Here is a 19,360-nt window from a genome sequence, read left to right as displayed (position 1 = left end):
CCGTGTTTTGCAGGGTATTATGCTTCCTTCAAGAGCTCCCAGAATGTTAATAAATACGTGGTCCTCAAATTCACACGAGATTCAGAAACCGTACGTGTTACTGTAGCACTTTAAAGGAAGGCATGAAAAGGCTTGTACATTTTTCATTTACTTTTATTAATAATACGGACCTCACATGCAAGAGAATTTGGATTTGGCAATTAAAAAACAACCCGAGGAGCACTTGAAAGTAGCATTAACGTTACTGAAAGCGTTAATAGAGTATTTTTAAAGGATATAAAGGATTTCTCAGTATTTGGATTTTCACTCGCTTTTAACATGCAATAACATAAGGACCATCAATCCCCACATATATTTATTTGCGTTATATAATATACATATTGATTTTTATTTATATTTAGAATATAATTTAAATGTATACAAAACACACTTCTTTAGGGCTCTGTACAACGGACTTCTTTTCCCAGTAGGCTTTGCGGGAAGCGTGTTTGGAGGAGGTCATACAATGGTTGTTTGCTAGCAACAGTCGCTGTGCATCACCGAAGACATGGATTTGAATTAGTAAAATAATTATACATGGTTGGTATTTGCTTTGTATTGATTTTAACCGGTGTGAAATACTGTGCATGTTTTAGTTCTTTGCCTGAACGTTGTAAGTAATTCAAACCGTGTCTTTATATTATTGTATGTATGGCGGGATTTTATACTCCTAGCATATAAACATTGAGTTGTTCAGCATCCATGGTTACAGTACAGGAACATGAGCTTTGGCTTTCTGCATTAAAGTTATTTTTAATAGCAGAAAAACAGAGCTTTCAATGTTCTCTATAAGTTTTTTCATTTATTTTAGAGAGTTAGTTTGAGCTGGAGTTTCTTTACACTGTATAGTGTATAAGCCGGGTAGTTATTGAAATACAATGGGAACACTGGCATTTTACATCACAGTAAATATTTGTGTTTGCAGATTACAAAATGTCTGTCCTGACTCTACCTGATGAGACTGCTGGTGATATTCCTGTCCGGGACATCACTTTAAATCTGAGCGGAGCAGGCATACCAGTTTTAGAGAAAGGTAAAACTGTAATAAATGCTTGGCTCTATTTCTGCCCTACACACTGCTGAGAATTGCACAATATCACTCCAAATGGGGGTGAACATGTGAGTGTGGAGAAGGCTTTCGCCTTGCTACAAAAATAAATAACATCACCACCACCAAAAAAATAAAATAATAAATCTCATCTCTAAGTGTTCATTTGATTGTTTTACTTTCATGTTTATTAGGAACCTCAAAGCAATTAATTTAGCGTTACAAAACAAATCTGAAATACTGTAACTTTTAAACCATTGGTGTTTTTAGTGTCCTCTGGAAACTACACTGCATCTATTGAGTGTTATTTACAAGTTTGACATATGGATCAATTTCTATTTACAGAGTCACTGCTTTTCCAAAATGCCAGAGCCAGACAAACTGTGGCGAAGATCAGCCGAGAGGAACTGGAGGACCGATATCTGCGCATGCAGGAGGAAAACCTCCTACTTAAACAACACTCACGCAAACAGGAAGACAAAATCAAGCGGTAAAAACTTGCTTAATCAGTCTGAGACTTGCTGATTTGCTTAATTAATTTAATCTCACTTTGACTCTGAATTTCCCTTTTAAATGTGTGTGTGTCCAGGATGGCTACGAAGCTGATCCGCTTGGTGAAAGACCTTAAGCGAGTGGAGCAGGCTTCATCAGCAGGCCAAGTAATAGCAGGTCGGAATGTTGAGATGGAGGAGATGATTGAAGAGCTTCAAGAGAAAATTCATGACCTGGAGAAGCAAAATGAGGGACTCAAGCAGCGATTGCTCACAGCGAAGCAGCAGATTCAGACTCAGAGTCGTAGGCCAACCCCATACAGTCATATTCAATCCCGTGTTAACTCTGGACTGCGCAGAATTCGGGAGGACATGCCATTACTGCCTCAGCAGCCAATAACACCAAGAGGAGGTATTACACACAGCTGCTGAGTTTAATCTGCTTTGAGGGATATTTATAAAGAAACAATAGAAATCATTGTTTCATCAGCAGGGACTAGACATGTGGAAGGGGAAACGAGCAGCAGACCCCCACAGGGACTTTTACCTCGCTATGGACACAGTCTTCTGGATGATGCTCGTTCAGAGATTCGTAATCTGTAAGTTCTTCACATCATCAGAAGATCCTGTATACAAAAATTGCAATGCGATATCCAGAATTTAATCTGTTGCATCTGACTGAATCTGCTGACATTCAGACAGATGTATAGAGGGAAGTGGTAGCTCAGTGACATTAAGGAATTGCATTCAGAATTGGAAGGTCATTGGTTCAAATCCCAGCACCACAAAGCTACCATTGCTGGGCCCTTGAGCAGGATTCTTAAACCTCAGCTACTCAATTGTAAGTCGCTCTGGAGAAGGGCATCTACCAACTGCAAAATGGAACTATAAATGTAATCTAAATTAACCTTTTTTTATGCATAGTACTCTAACCCTTGCTATGCGCTAATGTTTTATTTTCACTTTTCACAACTCAAAATTGCAGTCTGAAAGCCTGATAAGATATTCAAAATCTCATGTACAAAAAAAATGTGCTGTATGAAGTACGATTGTTGATCACTAGAATGGAGGTTAATTATTGGCTTTTGGTTTTTAAAGTGAGAATGTTATAGAAATGCAGAAGGCCCAGATAGAAGAGATTGAGAGAATAACAGAGATGTTGAGGGAGCAGCTGCAGCTTAAGGAGAGAGAGTATGAAGAGTCTCTCCTACAGCTTAAAGAGCAGCAGACCACTGGCCAGAGGTACCTCCATAGATTTTAATACAGATGGTATGGCATAAAATGATTTTATGTATACACTTGGAGAGAACTGTTCAAAGCACATTGCATATACTCTCAGGTCGACCATTAAGGACAATGTGGAGATGATAAAGCTGCAGAAACAACTGGCTGATAAAGGAAACTCTTTTACTATGTTGGAGGGAAGATTCCTTCAACTACAAGAGGTAAAAATAGAACAATTAAATAGTCTGTCCTATTAGTATTTCAATTAAGATTGTACAATAGATGATATTGCACAATTTTCACTTATTCTGAATGCAGTTGATTAGATGAGATGTTTGACATTCAACTTTAGTTATTCACTGAAGCTACATATGTAATAGTTTTTCATGTACTTACTTTTAAGCAACCAAAACAACAGAATATTGGTTTCGTAAACAAATCAAAGATAAGATAAGTGGGACTATAGTATTATCATCCAAATGAGAATTCTGGAACAACCTTTGGTGAATTACATAATTTTTTATTACTTTGGTGGGGGGGTTCATTGATTCCTCAGTGTTAAAGATATTACAAGATAATACGCTTGTTGACTTATCTACAGTAAATACCAGTGTATACAGTAGAACTTATTTTAAAATGAAAAAATGCTGCTCTGTGATGCTGTTAGCAAACATGCTGATTTAATGTCACATTTTGAATTGAGGAGACTTTCATGAGTTTTTTTTTATGGAATTGTTCCCCCCCCCAGTCCTAGCGGTTAGAATTTTTCAAGTTTGGTTGCATCACAAGTTTGAGTACATGCTAAAGTATTTATTAAACTTTGTAGATTAGAATAATTAAAGAATGAACAAGTCTATGTGATGCCATGCTGTTTGAGGCAGACATCTAAAAAAAAATAATTTAATGAATGAAAAAAAAAAGATGCTTTGCTTGATCATGGCTCAGTGGGTTATTGGTAAATTGTTGATCCATATAACCTATGATAGTATTGCTGTTTCATGTCATCAGCACTAAGCTTTATTAACTAGTGGAGTTTTACATGTTCTTCTTGTGTGCATTTGAGTGTTCTACTACTATCACAAAATCATGGCAATAGGTGGATTGGCTAGGTCTGATTGCTTCTGCGTGTACGGATTGTGTTCATGGTGTCCAGAGGTGGAATAAGTCCCGTCCATGGCACTAAAGATAGGGTTCACATACAGTGTGACCCTGATCGGGATAAAGTGTTTACTATAATGAATGAATGTACTTTGTGGCCACATCTCACCAGATAATATTAATGCTTGGTATACACAAATGCAGAGTGAATGAATGAATGAACATAGTTTATTTAGCTTGCAAAGAAATTATTCACAATGTTGTTTGGAAAAAAAAAACTGTATGAATGTTTACTGACTCATGAATATATGCAGAGCCAGAAGACCCTGAAAGCTAGCCATGACACAGCGATGGTTAAATTGGATGAGCTGACAGGGCAGCTGAAAGATGAGAGGCTGAAGAGTCTGGGCCTAGAAAAGCAGTTACAAACTAAAATGCTGCAGGAGAGGAGGACTTCAGAGGTACTGCTGAAAGCAATCATGTGTTGGTGAACTGAGGTCATGGAAGGCTGCCAACAGTTAAATTTCATAACATATATTTTAAACCTGTCGTTAGTTGACTTGGTTTCCTTTTTCAGTTGCTTGAGCAAATTCAGGATTTGGAGAAGGAACGAGACTTGCTTAAAGAGAACTGTGACAAGTTAATGAACAGGCAAGTAAATCATTTATAACCGGATATCAGAACGTAACAAGGTTGTTATGGCCCTGGTGTAAAAGTTTTGTTTTTTTTATAATTTCAGTGCCTTTGACGTTAGTCAGGAACAGAAGTGGAAGACAAGAGAGCAGCAGCTTAAACTGCAGATCGCTCAGTTAGAGATGGCACTGAAGTCTGATCTCACTGATAAAAACCAAATTCTGGACAAGATTAAGACAGAGAGAGGTATACTAGACTGTATGTTTTTTTCCTTCTTTTTTGTGAGGGCATAATAAAAATTTGTACACTTTAACAAACAAAATATGTCTATTTTTTTAAGATTTAAACGAGAAGCTGAGCAATGAGAATAAAGAAATTCGACGCAGCTATCTGGAACAGAAGCAGCAGTTAGATGAAATAAAAGATCGCATGAAGTTCTTTACAAAGGTGTGTTTGAAATACAGAATGGCATGTATTTGGTCATCTACTAGTTGTCTGTTTAATTATATTTGGCATTTGGATTTTGTAGGAGAGTGAAATTGATGCTGCTGAACTCAGTGAAGCGCTGATGCTCATAAAGGTAAGTAGCTTGATATGAATGTGTGTGTGTGTGTGTGTGTCTGTGAACAGTGGAAATGGGATTGGTGTCCCATCCCAGATGTATTTCTTGGGCATGTACAACTCCACAGATTTGTTACAACCCTGATCAGGATAAAAGCAGTTACTCTAAAATTAGTGAGTGAGCAAATAATAACGTTTACGTTCGTGAAATGAATTCACAGGTGTTTACTTTGAAAATTCACAAGCATTCACAAGCCACTTACTATTACTTAGCTGGATCAGCTTAACTGTTTATATCCCTGCTTATATTTAAGTAATAAATATATTAATGTATATTTGGTATACTGTATCCGTATTGTATCCATCAGGTGTGTTTACCTGATGTTATATTTTGTATGTATAAAATGTAGGAAATTAATGAGGCAATTAGCCTCGTCTTGCAAAATATGAAGTGAATAATTTTAAAGTGAATGCAAATGTTTTGCAAGGCAACACAGCAGTGAGCCAGAACACATTTGTTCATTTTGAAGCTGTTTTTGAACATTTTATAAAGAGGTGTAAAGAGTTCAAGTGTACATATAAGTAGTTTGTTTGCAAAGATGTTCAAAAAAGACCATTAATAAAAGATTGCAACATTACACTTTCAATTTAAACAAAAATCTTTTTGCAGGTGCGTAAAACGCAGAAGAACGGAGAGTTGGATTTCCTGGAAAAAGTAGATGAGGAGGTTCAAATAGATGCCGAACGTTCACTGAAGGAACTCCAAGCCACTTATGCTGAAACTGTCCAAGAGCTAGAGAAGACAAGAAACATGCTCATCATCCAGCACAAGATCAATAAAGATTACCAGGTATAACACTAAAGCTGTAGTTTTTTAGCTTTAAACTAAAAAAAGTTGTTTTTTTGTACTTGCTCAACCCAGGTGGTTTCAGCTTTTATTGCTCTTGTCAAAAAATCATGCTGTTTAGGCTGAAGTTGAAGCAGTGACACAAAGGATGAATGATCTGCAGCTGGACAATGAACTTAAACAGGAGAAACTGGCTCAGCTCTTGGATATGAGAGCTGTAAAAATTAAGAAACTTGAAGGTTTGTTCAGATTTAAAATACTTTATTTTGAATAAACTGAGGCTGATCCTAACATTACTTTTTGTTTATGTAGCCCAGTTGAAAGACATTGCCTATGGTACCAAGGCCCACGTCTTTCGACCTGACATCACAGATGATGATGCAGCTGACGAATTCGATGAATCGGTACACCTGGCTAGAGGAGAGAACCTTCTGGAGATTCACCTTGGAACTGCACGGTTTAATTCTCAGGCTCTGGACAGTCTGGGAGACAAAGACCCCTCCACCTTTTGCACTTATGCCTTTTATGACTTTGAGCTGCAGTCCACTGCTGTAGTACGAGGGCAGCAGCCAGTTTATAATTTTACCACCCAATACCTTGTAAAGGTGGATGATCTCTTCCTGCACTATATCCACAGCAGCTCCATAACTGTGGAAGCACAGGTGGCCGAGTTTATGTCTTTCCGCACCGTAGCCAAAGGACAGATACGGCTGAGTCAGGTGCTGGAGAGGGATGGGAAAGTGTTTGGCACCATGCATCTTGTAGGTATGTTTTGGTAGTGGATGACAATATACTTAAGTAAGCATGTAAGATGACTGATTTGGATCCTTTAAAAATTATTTATTGTGTGGGTTGTGTAGTAGTAGTAGTAGTAGTAGTAGTTTCTTTCGGCTTCTCCTGTTAGGGGTCGCCACAGCGGATCCTCCGCACGTTTGATTTGGCATATGTTTTACGCTGGATGCCCTTCCTAACGCAACCCTCCCCAATTTATCCGGGCTTGGGACCGGCACTGAGAGTGGCTGGGGATTGTGTGGGTTGTGTAAACTGGCATAAATGTTACACAACCACAATTTAGAGTGCAATACCATTTTAAACAGTGGGGGCAGTATAACACATTACAAGTTACCAAAGCTTGTGGCATAACTCATGTGGTGGAAGAAAAGAAAAAAAAAGAAAACAGGTATTTTTCAAATTTTCAACAAGTCTACATGTGTCTGTGCCCATTGTAGCCTCATATTCTTGTTCTTGGCTGACAGGAGTGGAACCTGTGTGTGGGTGTGTGTGCATATATACAGTGGTGTGAAAAAGTGTTTTGTGTCCTGATTTCTAATTTTTTTTCATGTTTGTCACACTTTTAAGTTTCAGATCATCAAACTAATTTAAATATTAGTAAAAGATAACACAAGTGAACACAACATGCAGTTTTTAAATGAAGGTTTTTAATATTGACGGAAAACAAAATCCAAAACTACATGGCCCTGTGTGAAAAAGTGTCTCTGATACTCTGTGGACTGACGAGACAAAAGTTAAACTTTTTGGAAGATGTGTGTCCCATTACATCTGACGTAAAAGTAAAAGTAACACCGCATTTCAGAAAAAGAACATCATACCAACATTAAAATATGGTGGTGGTAGTGTGATGGTCTGGGGCTGTTTTGCTGCTTCAGGACCTGGAAGACTTGCTGTGATAAATGGAACCATGAATTCTGCTGTTTACCAAAAAATCCTGAAGGAAAACGTCCGGCCATCTGTTCGTGACCTCAAGCTGAAGCGACCTTGGGTTCAGGACAATGATCCAAAACACATCAGCAAGTTCACCTCTGAATGACAAAATAAAAAATGAAAAACAAAATGAAGACTTTGGAGTGTCCTAGTCAAAGTCCTGACCTGAATTCTATTGAGATGCTGTGGCATGACCTTAAAAGGGAAAGTTCATGTTTGAAAACCTTCCAATGTGTCTGAATTACAATTCTGCATAAGTGAGTGGTTTAAAATTCCCCCACAGCGCTGTAACAGACTCATTGCAAGTTATCACAAACACTTGATTGCAGTTTTTGCTGCTAAGCATGGCCCAACCACTAATTAGGTTTAGGGGCAAACACTTTCACACAGGGCCATGTAGTTTTGGATTTTATTTTCCCTCAATAATAAAAACCTTAATTTAAAAAACTGCATGTTGTGTTCACTTGTGTTATCTTTTACTAATATTTAAATTAGTTTGATGATCTGAAAATGAAAAGCGTGACAAACATGCAAAAAAATAAGAAATCAGGAAGGGGCAAAGTTTATATATATATATATACAGTGAGGAAAATAAGTATTTGAACACCCTGCTATTTTGCAAGTTCTCCCACTTAGAAATCATGGAGGGGTCTGAAATTGTCATCGTAGGTGCATGTCCACTGTGAGAGACATAATCTAAAAAAAAAAAATCCAGAAATCACAAAATATGATTTTTAAACTATTTATTTGTATGATACAGCTGCAAATAAGTATTTGAACACCTGTCTATCAGCTAGAATTCTGACCCTCAAAGACCTGTTAGTCTGCCTTTAAAATGTCCACCTCCACTACATTTATTATCCTAAATTAGATGCACCTGTTTGAGGTCGTTAGCTGCATAAAGACACCTGTCCACCCCATACAATCAGTAAGAATCCAACTACTAACATGGCCAAGACCATAGAGCTGTCCAAAGACACTAGAGACAAAATTGTACACCTTCACAAGGCTGGAAAGGGCTACGAGGAAATTGCCAAGCAGCTTGGTGAAAAAAGCTCCACTGTTGGAGCAATCATTAGAAAATGGAAGAAGCTAAACATGACTGTTAATCTCCCTCAGACTGGGGCTCCATGCAAGATCTTACCTCGTGGGGTCTCAATGATTCTAAGGAAGGTGAGAAATCAGCCCAGAACTACACGGGAGGAGCAGGTCAATGACCTGAAAAGAGCTGGGACCACCGTTTCCAAGAATACTGTTGGTAATACACTAAGACGTCATGGTTTGAAATCATGCATGGCACGGAAGGTTCCCCTGCTTAAACCAGCACATGTCCAGGCACGTCTTAAGTTTGCCAATGACCATTTGGATGATCCAGAGGAGTCATGGGAGAAAGTCATGTGGTCAGATGAGACCAAAATCGAACTTTTGGGTCATAATTCCATTAGACGTGTTTGGAGGAAGAAGAATGATGAGTACCATCCCAAGAACACCATCCCTACTGTGAAGCATGGGGGTGGTAGCATCATGCTTTGGGGGTGTTTTTCTGCACATGGGACAGGGCGACTGCACTGTATTAAGGAGAGGATGACCGAGGCCGTATATTGCGAGATTTTGGGGAACAACCTCCTTCCCTCAGTTAGAGCATTGAAGATGGGTTGAGGCTGGGTCTTCCAACATGACAATGACCTGAAGCACACAGCCAGGATAACCAAGGAGTGGCTCTGTAAGAAGCATATCAAGGTTCTGGCATGGCCTAGCCAGTCTCCAGATCTAAACCCAATAGAGAATCTTTGGAGGGAGCTCAAACTCCGTGTTTCTCAGCGACAGGCCAGAAACCTGACTGATCTAGAGAAGATCTGTGTGGAGGAGTGGGCCAAAATCCCTCCTGCAGTGTGTGCAAACCTGGTGAAAAACTACAGGAAACGTTTGACCTCTGTAATTGCAAACAAAGGCTACTGTACCAAATATTAACATTGACTTTCTCAGGTGTTCAAATACTTATTTGCAGCTGTATCATACAAAAAAATTGTTAAAAAATCATATATTCTGATTTCTGGATTTTATTTTATGGATTATGTCTCTCACAGTGGACATGCACCTACGATGACAATTTCAGACCCCTCCATGATTTCTAAGTGGGAGAACTTGCAAAATAGCAGGGTGTTCAAATACTTATTTTCCTCACTATATATATATATATATATATATATATATATATATATATATATATATATATATATATATATATATATATATATATATATTGGACACACCTTCTCATTCGAAGAGTTTTCTTTATTTTCATGACTATGAAAATTGTAGATTCACACTGAAGGCATCAAAACTATGAATTAACACGTGGAATTATATACTACATAAAAAAGTGTGAAACAACTGAAAAATGTCATATTCTAGGTTCTTCAAAGTAGCGAACCTTTTGCTTTGATTACTGCTTTGCACACTCTTGGCATTCTCTTGATGAGCTTCAAGAGGTATTCACCTGAAATGGTCTTCCAACAGTCTTGAAGGAGTTTCCCGAGAGATGCTTGGCACTTGTTGGCCCTTTTGCCTTCACTCTGCGGTCCAGCTCACCCCTAAACCATCTCGATTGGGTTCAGGTCCGGTGACTGTGGAGGCCAGGTCATCTGGTGCAGCACCCCATCACTCTCCTTCTTGGTCAAATAGCCCTTGATGCCTTCAGTGTGACTCTACAATTTTTATAGTCATGAAAATAAAGAAAACTCTTTGAATGAGAAGGTGTGTCAAAACTTTTGGTCTGTACTGTGTATGTGTATGTGTATGTGTATATTTTTTTATATATATATATAATTTATTGTAATGTAATAATTTTTCATGAGCTTGTAATTTTACAGTAAACTAGCATGGGCTTCAAACAATAGTTTTGTTTTTTGCATGGACATGTAAATCTCTTGTTGTCTTGTAGGAGTTAGTAATGATATTCAAGTTTTTGGCACTCTGGACTATTGGCTCAGACTGAGGGTTCCTATGGAACAAGCTATTCGTCTGTATAAGGAGAGAGTGAAAGCTCTGGGTTATCTCAGTTCCAGTGGTAAAGACCAGAACCAGGTATGGTTAGTACTCATGGTATGCTGTTTTTTCCACCTTGCACCCAGTGTTTCCAGTATAGGCTTCGGATCAAATATAACACTGACCCGTTGGGAAGATGATATTTATACCGGTGCGGTTCCAGAGTTTCTATGCCAGTGTTCACTGAGGTAGTTCTGGTGGCTCATAGTGGCTGAATACCTCACATGATTTATTTTTTTGTCAGCTGTCAGATGACCATATCATGTCAAGTAGTTTTAGCAAAAGTTTTAGCAAATCAAGAACAAGCTTGTTTACACTTCTATAATTTGTTGCTCACTTTCATGTGTTTTCCCAGGCTTCATCTTCCCCACTCTCTAGCTCTTTGATTAAGGATGGGAACCTAAATGAACTCTACATCACAATATGTTGTTGCAGTAAACTAAAATCCAGGGGACCTCATACACAGCCCAGTCCATATGTCATTTACAAATTTTATGACTTCCCTGACCATGATACACCAATCGTTCCCTCCACCAATGAGCCACAGTTTGAGGATCACATGATTTTTCCCTTGACCATGAACTCTGACCTTGATGCATATTTGAAAGCAGAGGCTTTAACCCTGTATGTGTTTGATGACCTGGATTTTGAGAATCAGCTCTACCTGGGCAAAGCCAATGTGCCTCTTATATCTCTAGCTCATGATAAGGCCATCACTGGTGAGGATTTATATATCTGTATAGTTCACAGTATAGTTGTTTATCTCTTTATGTTGTATGTAATTCTAATAAGTGCATAATTGTTGATGGTTTAACAGGAACATTTGAGCTAACAGACCCACCTGGTGTTCCTATTGGCTACATAGATGTGACTCTTAAATGGAAGTTTACATACTTGCCTCCTTCCGGGTTGGTATCAACAGCAGAGCAGGCCAGGTTTATCACCAAAGAGGCTCCAAAGATTACAACTCATCAGGAATCTGCAAATGTGAATGCAGTCAAAGTGAATGAAAAGGTTCCTGCTATGGTGAGGACTACACCTGTGCAATGAGTATATAAAACAATGTTTTTGACTAAATAATAAATGTAAAGTGTACACATTTGTAGTCCATGTGAAAGGCAATAATATTGAATAATAGTTGCATATAGTTTTATAAACTATATTTCTGACTCGTTTTTCAGACCCCGATGCCGAAGCCCAGATTGCGTACCCTTACGAAACCAGCTGTTAAAAATGTTTCATTCCTAAATGTGACAGAGTCTGAAATTCAGGTAGGAAAAATCAAAGTAAGGATGTTTATGACGTTCTTCCTCATCTCCTCTTAAATGACTGTGGTAATGTGCCCAATGTTTTTTTGTAAAGAAAAAAAGTAAATATGCTTATTAATGTGTTTTTGGTCATTTGTCAGAAAAAAGGAACTGCTCCCCCCAGTGGTGATCAGGAGATGAAGCCCTCTACTGTTATTACTTCAAAGGTTTGTGCACATAATAACAATTTGTTTATATGCGTTTTTGGGCATAGTGTTGTTTAAAAAATATGTGCTGTTGTATTGTCAGGAGACTGTCAGAGCAGTTGAGGAAGGCCAAGTTAATGAGGAAGATGAAGAGTCCCATTTTTCAGAGGGCCAGGTGTTTGCAGTCAGCTCCCAGTCTGTATCTGATGACTCTGAGATCTCTGAAGAGCTGGAAGAACCAGAGGATGGTGGGCATTTCTTAGTGGTTTAATATGTTTATAAAACACACTGTCCGCACTTGAAGCTCATTTTGTTAGGATTTAGTTTTTTTGAGAATTGCTTCTAATATACAGATTAAACTCATGATTATGTAGAATTCTAGGAGTTGCATCAGTTATGCTGTTGGCAGGTGAACGGTCTCTTGTATAATAGTGTTAAGGCTATGCTTCTCAAACATTTTTCCATACATGAGATATATATCTCCGGCAGAGATTTTAACTTCTGTACCATGTGCGGGAGATGCATATGTGGAGCTAAGGTTATACAAATCCACTTGAAATGGTTTAATATATAATCTTTATTGGATAATTGCACGATTATGCTACCTGTAACAAAGTGTTTGTATGTGATATTTATGGAAAATCAGTAGCATACACTACTTAGTGTTTACTGATTGGGGTTAGAGGTGAAATGTGTCTGTTGTTATTGGTTTTATAAATTGGAGAGTGTTGCACCTAGTAATGTATCGGTGCAAATAATCTGTTATAACTTGAGGTTATGGAGAAACTGTACGTTGTACGTATTCAATGGTTCATCAATTCAAACATGGTGTGCCACAGCTGAAACTCAGTTGAACTGCGGCAAATGTATGCAAATCACAAATGCTAATTATCTGAATTCTTAGGATAGTCCAAATGATATATATTTTTTTGTTTCTGAATGAGTAGTGGTTTTACTGTATTCTGTATTTTCTCATTGTTTTTTTTCCTCCACAATGCTTGCAGTACGTTTCAACACTCATTGAAAACCTGCTTCAACTGTTGTATATTCGATCCCACATGCATTCATGGGAAATCAATTGTGTTTCGGCTTTGTGTTCACTTTTATGTGGAAATCCCCTACCCTGTTGTTTGCCAGGCCTTGGTAAGGGAAGGCCTTCTTACAGCATTGTGAGATTAGAAAAACATAAATATTGCACAAGCTGTTGCCAATACCATGATATGTTGTCCCTTGGCAGCCAACAGCATAACTGTTAATGCTGCTGACCTTGGTCAAGAGGCTCTCTTTAAAAGTCCAACATGTCACTCTTATCTTTTGTTGGCCGATGGGGTAGTATTTTTATTGTGAGAAACTTCTCTAATGCTTTCAATCCTTCCCCAAGTCAGTAGATTGCCTTTTCTTGCTTTATGACCGACATGGTTATTGTGCTGTTTAAATCAGTGCTCTTTTTCTCTTTTTTCTTCTTCTCCAGACATACAGCCAGCAGAAGGCTCAGATCTGAGTGAATCGATCCTTACAGACAGCGATGACTGCATCGTGCCTGCTCAGTCTACCCAGGCCAGGAAACAGGTGTGTACTACTGTGTGAGTCTGTTAAAGCAATGAGGAAGGACTCATCAAGGCTGTTTCACTTACATCCAGTGTGTTTTTATCAGAAGCCTAAAGATTTTAACACAGCAGTACAAACCAGAATAGCCTGAAAGCTGCTGACCTTCACACTGATAATGAGACTCCAGCTAAGGGGGAAAACAACTTTCACTAATGTTGTAGTTAACTTCGGTAAAACCAAGTAAAGTGGCAGGTTGTCAATTATTTAGTTTTTTTTGCACATTGCTTAATTTTTTTTCCTGTGTATGGATCATAATTGTGTTAAAATTTCTGTGTAGATGAGGGTGAAATTATTTATACTTTTCCAAATGGAGGTTTTACTGAATTAGTTTATGAGGTTACAGTGTATTATTTTTTATAATAGTGACAGTTTTATGTAAGAATTATGCAAGGAAATTGTATAATAGCTTGCAAAACCTAAAAATTTTACAGTATGTATTTAAACAGTAAACAGTTATAACTTCACTAGATAATCTGTGCTAATTGCTTGAATCGTCCATGTAAATTCAACTGATGATTAACTGTTTAGCATTTAAGGATGCAGCTTTTGCAGACACAACTATTTATATTTAATGCCAGTTATAGAGGTTGAACAAAATGGGTTTTTCTCTGTCCGATGCCGATATTTAAAAATCACGGCAGCTGGTGGCCGATATTTTTTTTGTCCGAATTTTCTTTTTTTTACCCCATAATCTCATAAAATCTAATACTTAATGAATATGTGAATATTCCCATTTTCTCTCTCCAAAAGTTATTCCCAATTTCTCTCTCCAAAAGTTATTCCCATTCTCTCTCTCCAAAAGTTATTCCCATTCTCTCTCTCCAAATGTTATTCCCATTCTGAAATAAGCACGCAAGAGAAAAAAATGGCACATGCCTGTTGTCATTCTTACTCTTGTCTTTGCAACTTAGCAAACATGATTGAAAAAACATACACGTCTGTTAGTAATGATTGCGGGTGTAAACGCTGCTTGCTTTATATATTCACAGTTATAGCTCTTTCGGTTTCTCTGTTTGTATGCCGAATACAGACTACTGCCACCTGCTGGTAACAATCGGCCGGCCTAATTTGCAGCACAATCGGCGAAGGCCGATTAATAAAAATGAAACGCCAGAAATCAGCCCGATTAATCGGTCGACCTCTAATTAATTAACAAGAACAAACAATAAACTTTTGTTAATACACTAACAGTAACTATAATTATTTAACACTTGTATTATTCTTTTTTCTTTTTCTTTTTTAAATAAGTCAGATCAGCCAATCAACACTTGCATATTTAAGATAAATCAATGATTTATATGAACCAACATCTTAATTGCTATGTTTAAGTTAGCAGCCAAGATATTAAGAATTTGGATTGAAAAGCATATTTTAATATTTATACATGGAGACCAGAATTCAGTAAATTCTCAATTAAAATGTTAGAATTTATTTACTATATGAACAAAAGTATGTGGCCACCTGATCATAAAATTCCACATTTAGTCTCCATTTCCTTATAACAACATCCAATCTTCTGATAAGGTGTTCCACTAGATTTTGAAGTGTGACTGTAGAGAGTTGTGTTCATTCAGTTATTTGTTATGATGGTAAGATTTTTAGGATAAAACATCGGATTGTTGGTATGAATTGCTGTAGTTTTATCCTATAGTCTTGCACAAAGATATGCGTACAGATGTGATTTTTTTTATTTACATTCCTCTCTGAGATGTAAACATTAAACCATCTTTTTGTGAGTGATTCTGACACTGATCCTTTAAGAGGTGTTAGACTTCACAGAAAACTGCCATAAAGTCACTCAACTCTGACTTCATTCAGCAGTTGGAAAATTGGACAAGAGACAGAATGATGGGTGATGCAGAGAGTGGTGAAGGAATCTATATGATGAGACAGATGAGAGATACAGAAAGACAGACAGCTTCAAAACCAAACTCTTTTAAGTGCCAGTCTTCATGGTGAAGACTTTTAAAGCTGAACACTGGACTGGAAGATTGACGGACTGACACGAGTCATAGACAAATAGCTTCAGGTGCATCCATCATTTCAACTCAGACATTCCCTGTGGACAATGTGTCATCTTTGCAAAAAACCCCCAAAAAAAACCCAATAATAATAATATCATGTCTTTATTGTGGCCATCATTTTTAATAGACTAAAAATATGAAGCGTGTCTCTCGTGTTAAAGAAACCGGTTATAGGATGCAGCCACTGCTTCCAACACAACTCTTAATGTTCATGCTGGGTGATAATGCTGGGTAGTGAGTTTGTCTGTAGCTTTATAAGGAATAGTAAATATTTTTGTAGAATTACAAAAAAATATATTTCTCTTGTTTGTGTAAAATAATTTTTGCTGGTCAGCAAAACAAATTCACATGCGAGGATGATGAGTGTGCTTTTCCTAATGAATCTAAAGGGCTGTTTTGTGTTGCTTTGTTTTGCTAGCCCTCTGAGAGGATCCGTGTGGAGATTGTGTCTCTAAATCTGAAGCCAGGATCAAGGGTCTCTGTGGACTCTAGTGTGGTCAGGCTGTTTGTGGAGTATAATTTCCTGGACCTCCCTTTAGAGGAAACGCCGATGTCATTGCCCAAACCGCTGCCTGGACATAGTATCTACTACAATTACAGCCACGGTGTGCACACAGCTGAACACATTCATCTAATTACCTGCAACATTGACCACCACAAAAAGCGTAGGATAGCTGTATCTGTGTTAACAGAATTAGCTACTTAGTTATGATACACATAGAGTTTACTCTACCAATCTACCAGTCAGTGTGTTCCAACCATCTTAAAGGCAAACACCATTCTGAAATATGTTAAATATATATCTAAATAGGATATATATATTTTTTTAAAGTACTTCAGGTTTCTACTGCTAATTTGTTGGTTAGTTGTGTTTTCTATATTTCTGTTAATTTTTTTTAAGATCTTCTTTTAAATCACTGTTTTCAAGCTATGTTTAGTGTCATATTAATGAGATATTAATCACAAACACAATTAAGAGGATTAAGTGAATGCAAAGTCTAATAATACTAGGCTGCTATTAAATACAGTTACTCTCAGTAACAGCGGAGGTGCAACTTGGCTAGCAAGTAGCAATATGAGCATAAAAGCTAATTCCTGTTATTAGCAGGTATTAAAAAAGTATTCACCTTTTTAATAAAATACCAACATGGAAAAAAAGATCAGGATTAAGTCATTAAATAAATCTTTTGCAGAAGTGAAGATGGTAATGAAAAATTACATTTATAATATTATAAACAATTAGATATGTGATGAAATCTTTTCTGCTTGAATATAAAAAAAAAAGTCCATTATTTTACCTTTATGACTTGATTTATGAAGTTTCACTTTTGTTGTGAGTTTTCAGTATAAGACTTTGTAATGAAAGTAGCCTGGTTTGGTGTGTGTTTGTTGACAGTGATCCATGTGGATGTGGAGAATAACCAGGCCAGACGTCACATGCTTAGAGCAGTACTAGAAGGCAGGAACACTAAGCTGGAGAAGTATAGATCTTTTTCCTTTTTTGTCCTCGATTAACCTAGTTTTACTGCAAGTTGCACTATTTGCTTATATTCGTAACATTTTCTACTAATTTCAGCCAATTTTAGTCTCCAGTGTTTAGTGAGTGACAGAATCTGACTGGCTGTTTCAGCATCAGGTTCACAGTATTAAGTGACCCGCCTGAGGAAGAAGAGCAAGAAAAGGAGTGTGAGGATGTGGGCGTGGCCTATTTTCGGATTTCTGACATTCTGAAGAAGCAGAAGGACCTGATAGACATCAGTCTAGACAGTGAGTGTTTTTGTATTTTCACAAATATTTCAAATATATATGCGTTTTATAATAGTTGGTTCACAGGGTCTTGCAAAGCATTCTACGTAATTAATTGTTTAAACAAACATCTTAACAATGAATAATTGATTGCATTTGATGAGGTGAAGGTTTCGTAAGAGGACTTTTTTTTATATATTAATTCGAAGAGTCTTCAGTGTCGGTGCTTTTTACAATCAGTAATATTTTGAGCAAATTTTTTATCGAAAATACAAGCTGTGTGCAAGTGAAAACAGGAACGTGCTTATCCTGCTGAGGTTCCACAACATTAAATATAACAAAATTGTTCAAATGTACAATATTCCATTAATTATTCAATGCAAAATTGTATGCTCTGTAACTGCCGAAAAGTGAAGTGTTTTTATACTGTATACATCTTTTTAACTTGCAATACCACATGATTGTGTCTTACTCATTTTGTTGTGTGTGTAGTTGTGGATGTGCAGGACAGCACTGAAGTAGTGGGGACTCTAAAGGTGACTGTAGAAGCTCTGGAGGCTCTCAGATCCATCATGGAGGATCCAGACCATGATCACTCAAAGCTTCAGTTGGAAAGATAATTTCAGAGAAACAGCCTGAGCTAGTGGGTTTGTTTAGCGAGGTAAATTTTGGATCTCACATGTGTCATGCATAAAACCAAGAGGATAATGTTGGCTAAAACAACAATGATCTCAGTGTGTGACTGCTTTATTAATGCATTACAGGGATGATAGAATGTTCATCTTAATATATGTTATTGTAAATTTAGATTTTTATCTAGTAAGGAAATTAATAAAAATATTCTGCCTCCTCATATCTGAGGACACAACATTGATTTGTTTTACATAATCCTCTAAAACAACAACAAAAGGCAATAATAACATGCATATCAAATACCTTTCCAAATGAATCGTATCAGAGGGTCTTTGGTTCAAAGTGTGACATTCATTATGATATGAGAAATTCACTGTGGGTCTAAAGCCTCTAGTGCACAGTTTGATGTGCTGACGATGTTTAGCACATTAATAACCGCTTAATGAAAAGCCTGTTAAGTCTTATTAGCTGCTGTGTGCCACACGGCTGTTTTTATATTGAAGATGTGGAATGGAATCTAACTGAATTTAATGGGATTTAACCCATCTCTTTAAAATGCTAATGCACAGTTTCACGCATGTTGTCTCATAGCGTCCATGCTCTTCTTCTGAATGCTCGCTGGCTCTGCACTGGACTCTTTAGACTTTACTTGTTTTGTTTCTTTGACGTTCTTGTATTATTTATAGGCTTTATCTATCACACTTTTAGTATTTAGTTTTTTTTTTAGTATTATATTTTCATACAGAACCATTATTCTTCTATAAGAGCACAATTAAATGTATTTATATTTATTCAAAGCTTTTTCACTACTGTGTTTTGGAATTAGATCTGTTTTCAAGAATGAGAAATGTCAGTATATTTAAATGTATTTGATATTTATTAGTTGTTCATATGGTGCAGTTTTATTAAAAAATATTCTGTTAAGTTTTGCCTCTGTCAGTGTGCACGTATATGTTTATTCACTCACATTATTGGTATAGCTAGCAACTGTATATTCTGAGGGTTTAACAGATTTGGCCTGCTGCACAGTTGGTCTGTCAGTCTATCTGATCTGTGGTATTGATTGACATGGTATGTGAGCTCTTTGTGTTTAGTTTTACCTTATCATTAGCTCTGCTGAGGAGCTGATCAATAGCATCGATCACTGCTGGCCAGCACTGCTCTGAGACATTCTTCTCTACCCCG

At 37.3% G+C, this 19,360-nt stretch overlaps 1 protein-coding gene across 6 annotated transcripts; it reads left to right on the top strand.

Moving 5' to 3' along the window:
* Window positions 1-450: 450 nt before the first annotated feature.
* Window positions 451-19,093, top strand: rpgrip1l (RPGRIP1 like). Of its 6 annotated transcripts, none has more exons than XM_083547400.1 (26): window positions 451-579; window positions 965-1,072; window positions 1,433-1,577; window positions 1,677-1,990; window positions 2,072-2,177; window positions 2,677-2,820; window positions 2,918-3,023; window positions 4,215-4,361; window positions 4,478-4,551; window positions 4,640-4,779; window positions 4,874-4,980; window positions 5,063-5,113; window positions 5,765-5,944; window positions 6,063-6,180; window positions 6,254-6,706; window positions 10,608-10,750; window positions 11,067-11,430; window positions 11,529-11,737; window positions 11,893-11,982; window positions 12,120-12,185; window positions 12,268-12,412; window positions 13,636-13,733; window positions 16,215-16,401; window positions 17,193-17,277; window positions 17,427-17,563; window positions 18,035-19,093. In XM_083547400.1, the coding sequence occupies exons 2-26, from the start codon at window positions 973-975 to the stop codon at window positions 18,160-18,162; spliced, it is 3,837 nt and encodes a 1,278-aa protein (XP_083403526.1). In that variant the 5' UTR covers window positions 451-579; window positions 965-972; the 3' UTR covers window positions 18,163-19,093. The 6 variants fall into 6 exon arrangements, with proteins under 6 accessions (XP_083403526.1, XP_083403525.1, XP_083403523.1 ...); XM_083547399.1 differs by having other exon boundaries at window positions 2,069-2,177; XM_083547397.1 differs by having other exon boundaries at window positions 2,051-2,177.
* Window positions 19,094-19,360: the final 267 nt, after the last annotated feature.

The sequence above is a fragment of the Silurus aristotelis genome (assembly GCF_946808225.1).
Source record: "Silurus aristotelis genome assembly, chromosome: 7".
Taxonomy (NCBI): domain Eukaryota; kingdom Metazoa; phylum Chordata; class Actinopteri; order Siluriformes; family Siluridae; genus Silurus; species Silurus aristotelis.
Note: the sequence above shows the minus strand (reverse complement) of the source record. Positions and strands in the feature narration are given on the sequence as shown.